General features: G+C 52.5%; 1 protein-coding gene across 1 annotated transcript in view; it reads right to left on the bottom strand.

Annotated features, from left to right (window-relative positions):
* The window catches only part of Pnpla7 (patatin like domain 7, lysophospholipase), a 54,274-nt gene that overhangs the window by 17,495 nt on the left and 21,206 nt on the right, over positions 1-15,573 (bottom strand). Inside the window, 7 exon segments of the mRNA XM_087182643.1 lie at positions 2,874-2,942; position 5,470; positions 6,101-6,214; positions 7,070-7,193; positions 7,477-7,605; positions 9,320-9,525; positions 10,468-10,554. Coding sequence (XP_087038769.1) covers positions 2,874-2,942; position 5,470; positions 6,101-6,214; positions 7,070-7,193; positions 7,477-7,605; positions 9,320-9,525; positions 10,468-10,554 — 730 coding nt within the window.

Here is a 15,573-nt window from a genome sequence, read left to right as displayed (position 1 = left end):
TTGGACTATTCTCCAAGACCACGAGGCAGCCGACCAGAACCAGTCACTGTGAGCACACCTAAAAACAAACACAAAGCAGAACATCTCAGCAGAGATACAGAGAGGAACCAAAACTCAAAACCTAAAATAAAACCTTCCTGGATAGGCCTCATAGCAGAATCAAGGTGACAGAGGAAAAACGAAAGTGATATTGAAGACAGATCAAAAGAGACTATTCTATCTGAACATCAGAGAGAAAAAAGGTGCAAAAAAGTGAACAGTGCCCCAGTATCTGAGACAATAATAAAGGCCTAGAATTGGTGTCATTATGCTTCCGGAAGTGGAGAATGAATTCAAGGTTGAAAGAATATTTGAAGAAATAAAGGTTAAAATTTTCTCAAATGTGGTAAAAAATGTAAAACTATAGATTTAAAATGAGAAAACCCTACATAAGATAAACCCAAACATATTTGTGCCCAGACATTTCAAAATCAAATTTCTAAAAACCAAAGAAAAAAAAGTCTTGAATATGGCCAGAAAGATAACAAATTAGCTATCTGCAAAGAATTTAAAGACAGGGTGAGCCTCCCTTCCCTGAAATGCTTAGGACCCGAAGTGTTTCCGATTTTGGAACGTTTGTGTAGACTACTGGTTGAGCAGCCCTAATCTTAAAATCTGAAATTAAAAACATTTTGAGAGGCTGGGGATTTAGCTCAGTGGTTTCGCCACCTGCTGCACAACCGCAAGGACCCGAGCTCGATCGTCAGTACCAAAAAAAACCACAAAACCATTTTGAGCACCTACCCCATATTCAAAAGTTTCAGATCTTGGATTCTGAATTTTTGAATCAGGGAGGCTCAACTGTACTTGGATTTCCACAAAATTTTTAAAGTGCTGAACTATAAGAACTGTCAAACTAGAATTCTATACCCAGTAAAGACAACCTTCAGGGTGAAGGTAAAGACACTCTCAGAAGAAGAAAGACGAAAAGAACAAAGACGCTTCAGATGGAAGGGGAAGGGTGCCCGGAGGAACACCAAGAGCAAGAAGAGAGGACAGCAACAGGAACGGGAGCTGTCTAGTGAGCAGCATGGACACTTCCCCTTGTGACTTAACAGCTGGAAGACAAGTCCACGCTCTTCGGCGTTCCCGACACACGGAAAGGAAGCTGTTAAGACAGCACCTGCAAAGGGAAGAGCATGGGACCCGTGCAAGGGTAGAGGCTCACCCCTCCCAAGTGAACAGTACTGGGGCAACAGGTAAGGGTAAGCGTGGGTCCTGGGGTCCCTACTGTGACCACTGAGGATCTTCTAGGAAGAGATAGGGGAAGCCACAATTGATAAATAAATGTGATGAGCTCAAAACGGCCAAGTAAGGCCAGGTACGGTTCTGCGCACCTATGACCCTAGCCCTCAGGAGGCTGAGGCAGAAGGACGCCAAGTTCAAGTCAGGTCTGGACCACTCGGCAAGTTAGTGAGGTCCTGTCTCAAAAAAAAAAAAAAAAAAATTAAGAAAGGAGCTACAACTACAGCTCAGTGCAGGCTCCAACATCACAAAAAAATAAAAATAAAAGGTCAGGCAACCTAAAAAAAGGTAGGAAAAAAGGGTAATATTCTTTTTTAAAAGGTGGGAGAACAGAAAAAAATACAATGGCAGAGATAAATCCTAACAGAATAATTATATTAGGTATAAATGGTCTAAAGAGATAAATTAAAAGATAATGATTGCTATAAGGGATGACAAAATTACAACTCAATCATATGCTACCTGAAAGGAACTCACTTCAGACACAACAGTACCAGCCCTTTGAAAGCAAAGGGTGGTGCCCCCCATCAGCAGCACTCAGAAGCACAGACAGCTCTGCTCATGTGACTCAGCAGAGCAGGCTGTCCTGGAGCAGAGCTCTGCCTTTCCCTGTCGGCCTCCATTCGCACAGCTGTCCACCAGCTCATCCTGGCGCACACGTGCAGACCCGGGCCTCACGCAGCTCACGTGTCACTGCAGGGACACACATGCATGAACCAACTAGGGGGAATCAGTAGAAAATCAAGCAGAAAAGGGGGTAGGAGGGGAGGCAGGGGTGGAGGACAGCCAAGCACTGGACAGCAGGAGGCCCTGCGTCTGGGGCTGCAGACACTGCCGGGCCACAGGGGAGGGGGCCGGGGGAGGGGACAGCCAGAGGCCAGAGGTACAGTGGCTCCTGCGTAAAAGGCATCCCCACCTCTCGGAGAAAACAAACTGAAACGCCACCTTCCCTGCTGGGCGCTGGACAGACACAGCAGCCTCTGCCTCCTGGTCTCTTGCTTTACCCTGCTTCCTTTTTCTAATCAGCTAGCAAGATAGGAGGGAGATATAGCACATTCCTTCACACCCACAGGAGAGCTCCCCTCAGCACTGCCCACCCAAATGCATTGCAGAAAACCTTCCAGGCAGAGGATTTCGCTCAGAAGTTCTGCCTCCTGCCTTGCAACTGCCTTGCAAGTGCCTCCAAGTGCAATCCCTGGTGCCAAAAACAAAAAGAAAGAAAGAAAGAAAGAAGACCTTCCAAGCACTGCCACAGTAAGCAACCCCTCTACCCGGCCCATCGAACGGGGCTGCCCCGAGTGGGACTCCGGGCACTTCCCAGGGGTAGCTCAGCACCCAGCGCCAGCCTCCGTGCCTCCCCTCCCCAGGCCGAGTGGAGATGGGAAGTGGCACTTCTCCAGGCGGGGCCAGGCTCCAGGCAGGGAGGGCGGAGGGCACCAGACCGAGGCCCAGGAAGGCAGCAGAGGGCTGTGTGGGTAGGAGGGAGTGGGCAGGGCAGGGGGGAGCAGTGGGGTCCATGGGTGGGGCTGGAATCCATGGCTGGGGCTCCGAGGCTGGCTCTGAGGCTGCCTCCGAGGTGGGGGACACACCTGTCGCAGGTCCCTGCTGGAGGCTGCCTAGGATCTTCTCACCCAAGAGATGAATCAATCGAGTCACCACTTGGAGGCAGAAAAAGAAGCCAGACCTCAAACCACACTCTTTTCTTTCTTGAGCCTGCTTCTCCCCATATTGTCTGTGTTGCTTATGGTGGCCTTGAAACTAGAAATTCTTCTGCCTTGACCTTCCAAGTAGCTGGGTTGCATGCTAGTGCTCCGGCCACACCACACGTTAAACCATGAAATGGTGGGAATTAAAGACCCCACAATGATGCTCAAACAGGACACTGGGCCCCTTTTTCTGCACTGCCCTGGGCTGAAACAGCTGTGGGTTTGGGTGAGAAGACCCACACCAGGGCCAGCTGAGCAGGAGGCAGGTGTGAAGAGTGGGTCCCTGGTGACCTGAAGCCAGCTCTGCTCAGTGCAGGCAGACAACTCAAGGAAGCCACTCACAACCCCAAGGAGGACAAGGACAGACAGACTGCTGGGGCCTCCTGAGCTGAAGCTCACCCTGCAGGGTGCCATCTGCCCCTACCTGGATGGATCACACCAGGGCTGGGCACCAGATGATACCCAAGAATCATCACATTTTAGATATAACAAGATTATTTTCAACTGTATTCATATTAAACTTTTACAGTTGCAGATTAGTGTATTTAAGGTCCAAGTATCAAATATTTATAACTTGTTTGTTTTTTTTAATTTTTTTTGAGATGGGGTCTTGCTATGTAATTCACCCTGGCCTTGAACTCACTATGTAGACCAGTTTGGCTTCAAACTCATGGTGATCCTCCTGCCTCAGCCTCCTGAGTGCTGGGATTACAGGCATGCACCACCATACCCTGTGAAAAAACTAATTTTTAATTGACAGTACTGTCATAATTTACTTTTTCGATGCTTCTGCATACGAATAAAGTGAGTTGAGTGCTTTTTAATTGCTGTAAGTTTCAAGCTGACGGAAGACACACTGTAGGCTGTCTAAGGACCCTGCACTTGAGAGGCAGGTGCAGCACCACTGAGCTAAATCCCCGGCCCTCCCACCACTGCTGTTGGGTGAGTCAAGGAATAATTGAGGGGACACTGTGCTGTCGGCATCCACAGCCTCGAGGTGACCTGGGAGCAAGTGCTTTTCCTCTCCTTCTGCTTGGCCTCCAGGGCCCCTCTGGACTGAGTCCTGGCCCTCTGGTAACCCTGAAAGGAGCCGGATGGGGGCTCTTGTGGCATGACTGCCCAGGGCTGGTGAGCAGGCCCGCCCCACTGCAGGCCAACTCAGGATCCTCCCTTGCCCAGGCAGCTATGGTCAAAGACCCAAAGTTTAGGATGAAAAACAAATAGTATGCACAGAGGGGTCCAAAACACATGCCAGAAAGTACGATGCTTTACATGCAGCGGATTCAGTGCCAACTGCTAGTTGAGGCTTTTAAAAGTCCATTTGATTCCAGAGGACTCGAGACACACACCAGCAGAGGGAGAGCACGGGGATGCCGTGCTCTGCCATCTCCGCAATATTTCAATTCACATACACCCTGGAAAATTTTTGAGCCAATCCCAAACACGGCATTTTATCCATTATTATGTGAACATGCTTCTTTACAGGATAAAAGCCTTTAAAAACATAACCACAAAGGGCCGGGGGTGTAGCTCAGTGGTTCCGCCACCTGCCTTGCAAGAGCAAGGATCCGAGTTCGATCCCCAGTACCAAAAAAAAAATCATTTTCCATGTCAAGAGGTAAAGGCTCAATAGAGACCAATAAACGCATTAAAAGGTACTTCACACCTGTTTTTGTGTGTGCAGTCCTTGAACCCAGGACCTCTGCACTAAGCTAGACCCCAGTCTTTTTTTTTTAATTCTGAGACATAGATCTCAGTAGATTCTTCAGTTGCTCAAGTTGGGCTCAAACTGGATTCTCCTGCCTCAGCCTCCCAGAGGCTGTTCTCAGAATGCGCCCCGCCTCCTCGGGTTACCGGGAATCTAATTCAGGACGTTGTGCTTGCCAGACAGGTGTGGTGCCGCTGAGCTACATCCCCAGCCCCTCAGAATCTCCTGCAGTCACCAGGAAGTAAACATTCACCACACAGTGAGGAGCCACTTCCTGCCCGAGGGCTGAGGCGAAACAGCTGCCCAGGTCTGGAGAACAGGCTGCACTTGCCGACCTCAGGTGTCCACCCAGCAGCTCCCCAGGGGAACGCCGGGTCTGTGATCGCAGCCCTTGCCAACCCAGCGCTTGGCAGCCAGTGTCCCACATTAGCCCCAACTGGAAACCACCCCATGGCCACTCCAACAAGACGCGAGCCCTGCGCAGAGAGGCCCTGGCCTTGCTGCCGAGCATCTCACCCAGGCCTGAGCTCAGTCTGGCCTCAGAAGATGGGCGACCTCGGGGTCCCAGCCAGGTGCTACAGGCAAGCGGTTGCAGCCTTCTGAGAAGCAGCCAGGGTGAGGGCGGGGACATGGGGCCAAGAGGGCTCTGCCCCCCTGGCACGGACTCTGAGTCTTCTGCAGGCCCCAGGAGCAGAGGAGGTGCCTCTACCTTCCCCAGGGCTGCTGCTGACTGACTGCAGGACGCAGACCCCTGGGCCCCAGAAGAGCCACCCTCTTCCCTGGAAAGGGCCAACACCTACGTTGGGTGTGGCTGGCGGAGTGTGCAGCACAGCGGTTCCCACACTGCCTCAGAAGCTGCTGAGCAGTGGCCAGGGCACCTGCCTGCTCCCAAGGGCGAGGCCCTCATACCAAGAGGCAGCAACACCCCTGATCCCACAGGGAAAAGGCAGACCAGAAGCAGGAAAGGCGAGGGGCAGCCTGCAGCTGCAGCCTCAGGCTCTGCTAGGTGCTCCCGGGGTCACCACCATCACTAGGGGCACCTCGTTCTGGGATGGCTAAGTGTTGACTGAAGCGCCTAAGTCTGTGCCTGCAGACTCTTCGCTGTCCCTCCCCTACTACGGACTATTCCTTTGGGCAGCTCTGGCCAGGCCCCAGTCTGAGGTCAGGTTCTTCCCTCTGAGACACCCACGTTACTCATACAGGGGGACAACCAGAAAGACAGCTGCACCAGGGCCCTCACCCCTCCCCACCCCACCTGTCCTGAGCAGTCCCGGGATAGCCTCTCCCTGCAGCGTGCCCTCCTGTTACGGTCTTCACACTGACACACCTGCCTGCTCCAGGCATGTCCTCTGCGAGTCTAAATAATCACCTGGCCTTGTGCAGCCAGCTGCATCAGGCTTACCTGCGGATACCTGCGCTTGATGGACGTCAGGGCTCCTGCTGGCAGCTTGGTTAGCTCCGAATTCCGCACAGCATGCACCATGGTCACCCTGGCCTGATGGGTCAGTGTCTCCACCTGAGGGACAGGAGCTAGGGGCTGGGGCCATGTGACACAGTCCAAGGGCCCAGCACGAGCAGCAGTCGTAGACAGCCTGCAGGAGAGCTGTGCACAGCCAGGCTGTCGCAACACAGGCAGTGTTGTGAGTGTTGTGAGAACAAGGAGCAACGTGCTTTGCTTGTGATGGTGCTGCAGACTGCAGCAGGGGCTGGGTGCCACAGAGCCCACAGGCAGGCCCAGCAACCCAGCATGTTCCAGCTGCCATGGGCTGGCACAAGGCAGCCTGAACACTCCCAAGAAGGAGCCATCAGACATGTCCTGTGAGGCTGTGGGAGCCCTACCAGCGGGACTGAGGAACCTGCACCAGAGACCTACAGGGTGTGCAGAGCCAGAGGAGGTCAGGAAGCCCCACACTCTGACGTGGAAGATCCCTTGCCCAGGCAGTGCTCAGGGGAGGCAGGCAGGAGTCAGAGGAGCTGGGGCTTCCCAGGAGGAAGTGGCCCTCAGTATACGCTCACAAGGCCCCTTGAGCCCCAGTGAGGCTTCCCCAAGGCCCAGCAACTGGAGAACATAGCATGTTCCAGGGTGGTCAGCCACAGCTCAGGACAGAGAGACCCACCTGTGCTAGGGGCCCTGGAAGCTGGGATGAGCTGCTGGTCACTCTCGAAAGAGACCTCAGGTAGCAACAGTGGCCCCTACCCTCCAGGGCTCCAGCACCAGCAGGGAGCAAGTGAGTGCCTAGCAACCAGGAGCCAGCACCCCAGACACAACCCTGAACAGAGGCAGGGCCTGAGCTCAGCCATGAGCTGTGGGGGATCTGCCCCTGGAGTCCTTCAGAGCATCACAGAAAACAGCCAGGGGACCGACACCTACCACCCCAATGAGGTCTCTGAGGCCATACTCCCCCACCAGGCGCTTCTTCCCATCCTCCTTCCGGATCACAGAGCGTAGCCTGCCACTGAGGACGATGTACGTGGAGTCGGACTTGTCTCCCTGCCTACAGAGACACAGAGGCCTGGAGGCCCTTGGCCCAGCAGCCCAGCAGCCCAGCAGCCCAGCAGCCCCACGGGATGAATTTCCTTATCCCCAGGCACCCATGGGTTCAATGGGTCTGCGCACACCACACATGTGCCGGCATAGCAAATTTGCACAGACACCTTTTCCCGCCTGCACAGTAAGTCCACATCCTCTTTCAACAGATACGAGAGCCCATTAGCAGTGACCTTTAGCTGGACATGGTGACTTTTGCCTGTACTCTGCAACATACCTGTGGGCCTCACCTGTATATGGCACGCCCAGCCTCCACTTCCATCCAGTCCAGGGCAAAGTCAATCTGCCGCACAAAGGACATCCTCTTCATGACAGTGTGCGCCACACCCAGGACAAAGGCCGGCTGCTTCCGCATGATCCTGCTGGCAGCTGGAGTCACTCCGCCACCCAATCCCACCAGGTCCACCACTTGGGGTCACAGCACTTGGGAGCCCATGGGACACCGCTGCCCTGCCGCCCAGACAGTCATGAGATGCTGCCGGCTGCCGGGGAACAGGGGAAGCCCTGCTCAGCACTGGGCTCCCTGCCGCACAGACCACTCGTAAGGCCAGGGTCCTGGCAGTGAGGTCCTGCACACTGCATTCACATTGAGGTTGGATGGGAGCAAGTGCTTTGGGGCTGAGGGGTCTATTCTGGGTGGGTGGAGTGGCCAGAGGCTCTGACCCAGGAGGACATCATCCCTGGGGCAGAAGCAAGGGCTTCCTGGGGTCAGGTAGGGCAGCTCACGGACTGCTGTCAGCCACACCGGGTAGGACAGATGCCACTATCATTTCCTGAGAACAGGAGGATGGAGGCTCTGCCTCTCCATAACCCAGGGAGATGGCAAGGCGGTCCTGCTACTTCATCCTGGGGTTTGAGGAGAGTCCCAGGACACTCTCAGGATGAGGCCAATAGGATGGAAGTGTCTACAGCAGGAAATGTCATACCATGCACAGACTCGCGCACACACGGGCAAGGACACACACACTGACAAGGACATGCACAGGGACACACACATGGACAAGGACACCCATGGAGATGCAAAGACAGATAAAGACACATGGGCGTATACACAGACACGTACACACAGACAAGGACAGACACGGGTACACATATGGACAAGGACCCAAGGACAAGGACACACAGACAGACAATAACAGACACACACATGGAAAAGGACACAGAAATGTACACATCGATATGCATACAAGCAAAGACATACACGCACAAGGATGCAGACAGACATAAACACATACATGAGCGTGCAGGGCACAGGCAGATGCAGAGAGCAGGCTGCACAGAAAGCAGGGTCCAGGCTCCTCGCTGTTCTTCCTGCGCTCTCCCAGGGTGGCCCGAAAGGGTGGGGCAGCGTACGGCAATGCATGGTGCATCTAAGACAGCAGATCCACACAGCACAGGAGGATGCAGGTCAGTTCTGCGTGGGGTCCCCTTGCCAGTGGAAGGGCCTGAGAAGATTTCTCCCAGAGCCTTAGTTTCCCCACCTGTAAAATGAGTCCTTCCCAGCACACTGAAGACCTCAGACACGGTGGCAGGCTACCACCTAAAGGGGCTCACGCCAGCCCTCTCCACAGTCTGAGGCACTATCCTCACTCCCTGGCTTGCTCTGTTGAGGCTGCCGTCGCCCAGGGGTAGGATAACTGCTCTGGAAATGCCTTGGCTTGTCTGGGTTTAACATGTTCCGTACGTCTGTCAGGTGGCTCTGATTTAAATCTCATCATCTGATGTTAACCAGCTAACAACCAGTGGTTAGAGCTGCCTGATGGGATGGCCATGCATGTACCACCAGTGGTTCCAGCCAGCGGGAACGTGCGAAGTTGCAGTCAGAGAGGATAGCACCAGGCAGCTATCTATGGGACAGATGGAGACCACTGGCTGATTGCCGAGGAAGGGCGCATAGACATAGCCATCCACCCAGCTGTGGCTGCAGCCCCATGGCCCAGCAAGGTGACAGCAGCCCTGGGCCTGCAGAGTCCTCAGGGACAGAGGATGTGGGATCACACGAGTGGAAAGGGTGGTGAGTGGGGACGTGGGAGGTGTCCTGCGCCTCCAGGTGGGCAAGAAGAGGTGACTCACTCGTAGAAGAGGGCCTTGGAGATGGACAGGAAGCCACAGTCCCTGTTGGCCCTGAAGGTAAACATGAGGGGCTCGCCTGTGAGCACCACCAGCTGCCCTACCATCTCCCTGGGGTGCGTGAGGAACAGGCAGGTGTCCTCCTGGCTGTCGCTCTTTCGCTGGTACACATGCAGTAGCCCTGAGACCACGAACAAGATGTTGACATCCTGGTAAAAGCAAAAGGGAGAGCTGGGGATTTAGCTCAGTGGCACCACGCCTGCCTCACAAGTGCAAGGTCCCGAGTTCAATCCCTGGTACCAAAAATAACAACAACAACAAAAAACCCAGAGTGGGCTTGGAGTCTCCAGAGGACCAGGGCCCCAGCAAGGTGACCAAAGGGCTCCACAGGGCCCCATGAAGCTGCCCTGATGGACACAACTGATACTTTGCTGTTGTGGCCTCTGTGTATCTGTGGACAGAGCTATCCCTGCTCAGAACCTTCCCGTAGTGTCAATAGTATTATTTGTTTATTTGTTTTGGAGACAGGGTCTTGCTATGCAGTTCAGGCGGGCCTGGAACTCGGTGATCCTCCTGCCTCAGGCTTCTGAGCACCCCCATGCCCAGCAATTACTTAGTTAACAATCACAGGAAACTTGCTTTTCCCATCTCAGAGCATGCACCTTCCCTCCCAGTGCCCTCCAACCTCCTGGTCCACACACATGTGCCAGCCCCCTGCTCCCAGAGAAGGCCCCTGCACGCCCTGAGAAATTGTGGGGGGCCACATGGTCATCCTCTGCAACCTGACAGACCAGACCCTACCCTGCTGTGGGCCAGTACTTGATGCCAATAGCCCTGCCACCCTGTGCATACCGGTTCTGCATTGACACTCACAAAACCAACCTCCCTGTATCCACAGAGGGACTCAGTAAATCTGCCCTCCTACCCCAATCCCTTGGGTTCCAGCAAGAGGGCTGGGGCAGCAGGTGCCATGTGGGCAGCTGAGCACCAGGGCTGAGGCTGCCTGAGGGCACCTGCTTGCAGAGATGGTGCCAGAGGGGTGGCAGCCTGGTGAGGGGACGCCTCCCTGAGCACTGCCTCCAGCTGCCTCGACACCGACCAGCGGAGTGTGCAGTGCCCAGCATGGGCCCAGTCCCCCATGACAGGGCCACATCACTCTCCTGGTCACCCTGTCTTGACACCACAGTGCCTACAGGGACTTGGAGAAATGTCACTCGTCCCTCCAACAGGGATGGATCCTAGAACACAGAACAGGTTTCGACATGGCCTCAAGAGGCACCGAAGTGAGGGCACAAAGGACAAGGCCAGCAGGGAGGCAGACAGCTACAGCTACAGGCCCTCTGTGAGGATGATCACTAACACAGAGCCGCAGGCAGAGTGTGCACAGAGGCATCAGGGATATTACAGAGAATGCAGAACCAAAGAGCAGTATTCTGGTGACTTATGTAACACTGTGGTTTCACCTGAGTAAGAAAGGAAAAATAATTTCGTAAAGAAGAACACTGTAAAGATGCCACCTGAAAAGATTAACTCAGTGGGCCCTCATCGCATGCCACCTGCAGAAATTAGTGCCCGCATGTGACCCATCAGGCCAGGAGCAGCCTAGAATTGGGAATCTGTCCATGGTCACTGGGCTGCAACACGCCCACAGAACTGGCCCCTTCTACAACACAGGGCAGCACACAGACCTGTGAGCAGAAATCCGTCTAAGGCCTGAAAGCAGCAAAATGTTTAAACTCATATTTCATAGTGATAGCAAAAAAAAAAAAAAGAAGAAACCTTACCGCCCACCTTTAGAAGATGACAAGGAACTAAATCATTAACTTAAACCTCTCAAACCAGGCTAGGTACAGCTCAGTGGTGGAGTGTGTGCTTAGTGTGCTCAAGGCCCTGGGTTCAATCTCCAGCACCATAAAAAAATTAAATTAAAATTTAAAAAAAACTAACCCTCTCAAATCTTGTGAAGGGACATAAGCCTTGTGCATCAAAGGCCACTAACATCCCTCCTCCCAAAAAGAGCCAGCATCGAAGCCCTCCAAGGGAAGAACAGGACACTGTGAGACATAAGACCAAGCCAAGTCAGAAGCATTGGAACACAGCAGTGGGCTTCAGTCCTGGGAGGCCCTTGAGAGTCAGGGAGGAGCAGTCAGCTTCTCAGTAAAAGGAGCTTTAAGTGGGGCCAGGGATTTAGCTCAGTGGTTCCGCTGCCTGCCTTGCAAGCACAAGGACCTGAGTTTGATCCCTGGTACCAAAAAAAAAAAAGGAGCTTTAAGAACTAAAAGCCAGATAAGAGAGGGGACCTACACAGAAGATGTAAGGGACACATCACCCCTGCCCAGTGTGGACCTCCCAACAGCTACCACGAGGCTGTGAGAACTGCAGACAAAGGGCAACCCACTCAGGACCCCCCGTCTCTCAGGAGCTATTCCTATTCTCCATTCGTATTCGCCAATAAACCTTTCCTACTCTTAAAAAAAAGAACTGTGGACACAGGCTACACAGCTGCAGGACAGCAGCACGGCGGTTATGTTTTAAAGGAGCCCTGTCCTTCAGAGATGAATACTGAAGTATGCACTAGCAATATGATGGCAGAATTTGCTTGGGTTGGGCCATGAGGAAGGGCACAGACTAAAACAAGAGAGGTCCATCCATTCTGTGTGTTTGAACCCTTCTGTAACAGCAAGTGTTTAAAGGAGAACGCTTAAGAAACTCACCAGTCAAGGTGCACAGGCTCTGCTGAGAGCCTGATTCGCACATAACAAGGAGAGACTACTAAGAGCCACGTACAAGGCCCTCCAGGGGCTGCGAGCACACAGCTGGCTGACACCCCATTCCAGTGGCGGCGGACTAGGACGACACTAGGCTCAACACTGGGCTAGTGCCCCAGGGTCTTCGCCTGGAGAGCAATGATGTGAAGGGAAGCAGTTTAAAATCTGCAGAGGGAAAATAATTGGGGGAGGAGCAGGGTGTGGTGCAGAGTTACTCCAGCACTCGGGGATGCTGATGGAGATCCCAAGTTGAAGCCCAGCCTAGAAAACTTAAGAGACTTAGCAAGACCCTGTCTCAAGAAATAAAACAGACGAGGGATGTAGCTCAGTGCAAAGACCCTGGGTTCAATCCCCAGTACTGCAAAAGAAAGAAAAAAGGAAAGAAGGAAAGGAGGGAGGAAGGAGAAAAGCCAGAAAGACAGAAAACAAACAACTGGGGAGCGCTAAGGAGTACAGCTGTGAGAAGGTCAGCCATGAGGAGGTCACACATGGAGCTGGAGACAGGCACCTGAAAAGCGAGAGTGAGCAGAGAGACACCTTCCCGACAAACTAGTGACTGAGGGTCCTAAATAGCACAAGTAAATTTGTTTAAAATTATTACAGTGGAACAGAAGATACCATACTGATATGATCTGAAAATCTTACTCCTGGATTAAATACAACTCCCTCCAAGCTTTAACCCTAATTAAGGGACTACAATGTCCAGCTCTGGGTGATCTGGATGGCCCAGATAACTACAAAGGTAGGGGCTGAATACAGGCACCCACTGCTGGTGCACATCTACCGAAAGCAGGCGGGAGTCCTCCTCAGGGAGGTGGCTCCTCTTGGCTCCCGTGTGTCCATGGCACTAGCACTTGAACATTAAACAGCACATGGTATCACATCCAAGCCCCCATCAAGAACTCATGGGGAGACAAAGAAGTAAAAGCAGCAAATAAATACATGAAAAAATGTTCACCATCACTGGTCCTTCGAGAAATGCAGATGAAAACAACGCTGAGATTCCACCTCGCCCCAGAAAGAATGGCTGCTATCAAGAAATCAACCAATAACAAATGCTGGCGGGGCTGTGGGGAGACAGGAACCCTTCTCCATTGCTGGTGGGAGTGCAGACTGGTGCAACCACTGTGGAAATCAGTATGGAGATACCTCAAAGAACTAGGGCTAGAGGTCCCATTCGACCCAGCTATCCCCCTGCTGGGTATCTTCCCCAAAGAATTAAAAGAATCAAACCACAGTGATATATGTGCACCCATGTTTATAGCAGCACAGTTTGTAATAGCTAAAGCTTGGAAACAGCCCAAGTGCCCATCAACTGGAAAACGGATAAAGAAGATGGGGTATTTTTATAAAATGGAGTACTACTCAGCCATGAAGAACGAGAAACCAGAGATAGCTAAATGGATGCATATTGAGGCCATACTCATAAATGAAATAAATAGGACACACATGTGTAAATACTGAATAGTTTCTCTAGTGTGAGAAACTGAGAGTGTAAATAAGAATTAAAATGATTAAAATAAATAATTGATAACTTGAAATAGGAAGGAAAGGTCCAAAGGTGTAGGGGTGATGGGAGGGGAAGGGGAAAGGAAAGAAGGGAAAGGAAAAATTATGAGAAAAGAAAAAAAATGGAAACAAAGTCTGTGTAAATAGGGAAGGGTGGATGCGGTGAAGGGCGCACAGGGAATGGGGGAAAAATAACCAAGATACATCATGTGCAGGTACATGCACCCAGTGATAAATGTAAACATACTGTGTACCTAAAGTGTACCAATAAAAGAATTTAAGGAAAAAGAACAAAAAAAGAACGCATGGAGGCGGGCAGGTTAGCACACACCTGTAATCCCACCAGTGGAGAGGCTGAGGCAGGAGGAGCTCTGTGTGGGCTACACAGTGAGCTCAAGACCAGCCTGAACTACATAGCAAGAAAAAAAAACTCATGAAGACTAAAGAAAATAGAAGCAACTCAGAGGGAATAACTGCACACACAATGATGCACTCAACACAAAGCCAAACCCAAGACATTTACCAAGAATTAGAAACATTTCAATTGTGACAGCAGACATTACTAGGAAGTCGACATTCTAGAACTATATAAATTAACCAAACTATGGCTTTGACATCAGATTAGACACTGGATAAGAAAAATTACTGAATGTAAATGAATACATTGACACCAGAAAAAGTTTAAAAGTGGAAAACACAGGTGAACGTGCCAGGCTCACAGGAGGTGAATGAGAACATGCAGACACCAGCCCCACCCTGAGCTCCACCCTTGCCTGACAGCTTCCAAAAGGGGTTCAGGGACACAGACTGAAGCCTGGTGAACTGCTTGAAAATTCAGCCAAAAACTCCACAGCCAGCTCTGTCGCAGAGAAACTGCAGACAACCGAAGCTCCTAATATCAGCAGGAGGAGGCACTGTTCTCAAAGGAGGAAGTCCTAGCACGCAGCTTTGCTGACCAGGAGTCTGCAGCAGAGGTCCCTCAGGAACAAAGGCCACAGCTCAGTGGCACAGCTGTGCTCAGCAAGCACGAGGCCCTGGGTTCCATCACCAACACCCAAACTGAGAGGCGGCACGTGCCAGACCTTGGTGGTGCACCTGTGATCCCAGCGTTTGGAGGCTGAGGCAGGAGGATCACTGCAAGTGCGAGGCCAGCCTGGGCTACATAGCGAGTTCAAGGCCAGCCTGAACTGAACAGTGAGCCCCAGCCTCAAAAGGCAAAACAAAACAAAACAAGGATGGCAGCAGAGGACACGACATATGCGTGAGTGTCACTCGCCTCTGACCACCATCAGAGAACCCACAAAACTTCACAGTAGCTAGTGGGCTGGGAGGCAGGGTCACAGCACCAAGGACAGCCATGGCGGGGAGGGCATCTGGCTTTTCTTTCCTCCCTTGTCCCTCAACTTGGATCTGAAGGCTGCACCCATCAAGAAGCCATGCTATGCTGAGCCACGGGTACAGATGGCAAAAGCTCTGAAGAAAACCCCCACCTCCGACCAGAGGCTCAGGAAGTGGCTCTGAAAGCTGGAGAGGGTGTGAGGCAGCTTCCCTTTCCTTTTCTCCAGGTCGTGGCAGCAAGAGAAAACAGAAGGATGAGCTGGGGTGGGCTGGGCTCCTGACAGGAGCCACAGAGGAGGCAGATAGAGGCCGGACTCAGGTCAGGATGTGGGGCCGCCAGATCTTCCTGAGGAAAAACATGTGCAATCCAAGCCCTTCCAGCATCATACGCAAAAGTGAGCTCCATCTGCAGCAAGACCTGAGGGTGTGCCAGCTGCGGTGGTGAGCACCTGTAACCCAGCTGCTCGGGAGGCTGAGGCAAGAGTGCAAGGTCAAGGCCAGCCTGGGCAGTGCAGCCAGATGCTGCCTCCAAATAAAACAAGGGGCCTGGGGACGCAGCTCAGCAGCAGGGCACTTGTCCAGCACAGGCAAGGCCTGGGCTCCATCCCCAGTCCTGTTTACCAGGCACCATCCACAAGGCAA

The sequence above is a fragment of the Heterocephalus glaber genome, unplaced genomic scaffold, assembly GCF_053883595.1.
Source record: "Heterocephalus glaber isolate CG9 unplaced genomic scaffold, H.glaber_assembly_v1.0 deba00001479, whole genome shotgun sequence".
In the NCBI taxonomy this organism is placed as follows: Eukaryota; Metazoa; Chordata; class Mammalia; order Rodentia; family Bathyergidae; genus Heterocephalus; species Heterocephalus glaber.
Note: the sequence above shows the minus strand (reverse complement) of the source record. Positions and strands in the feature narration are given on the sequence as shown.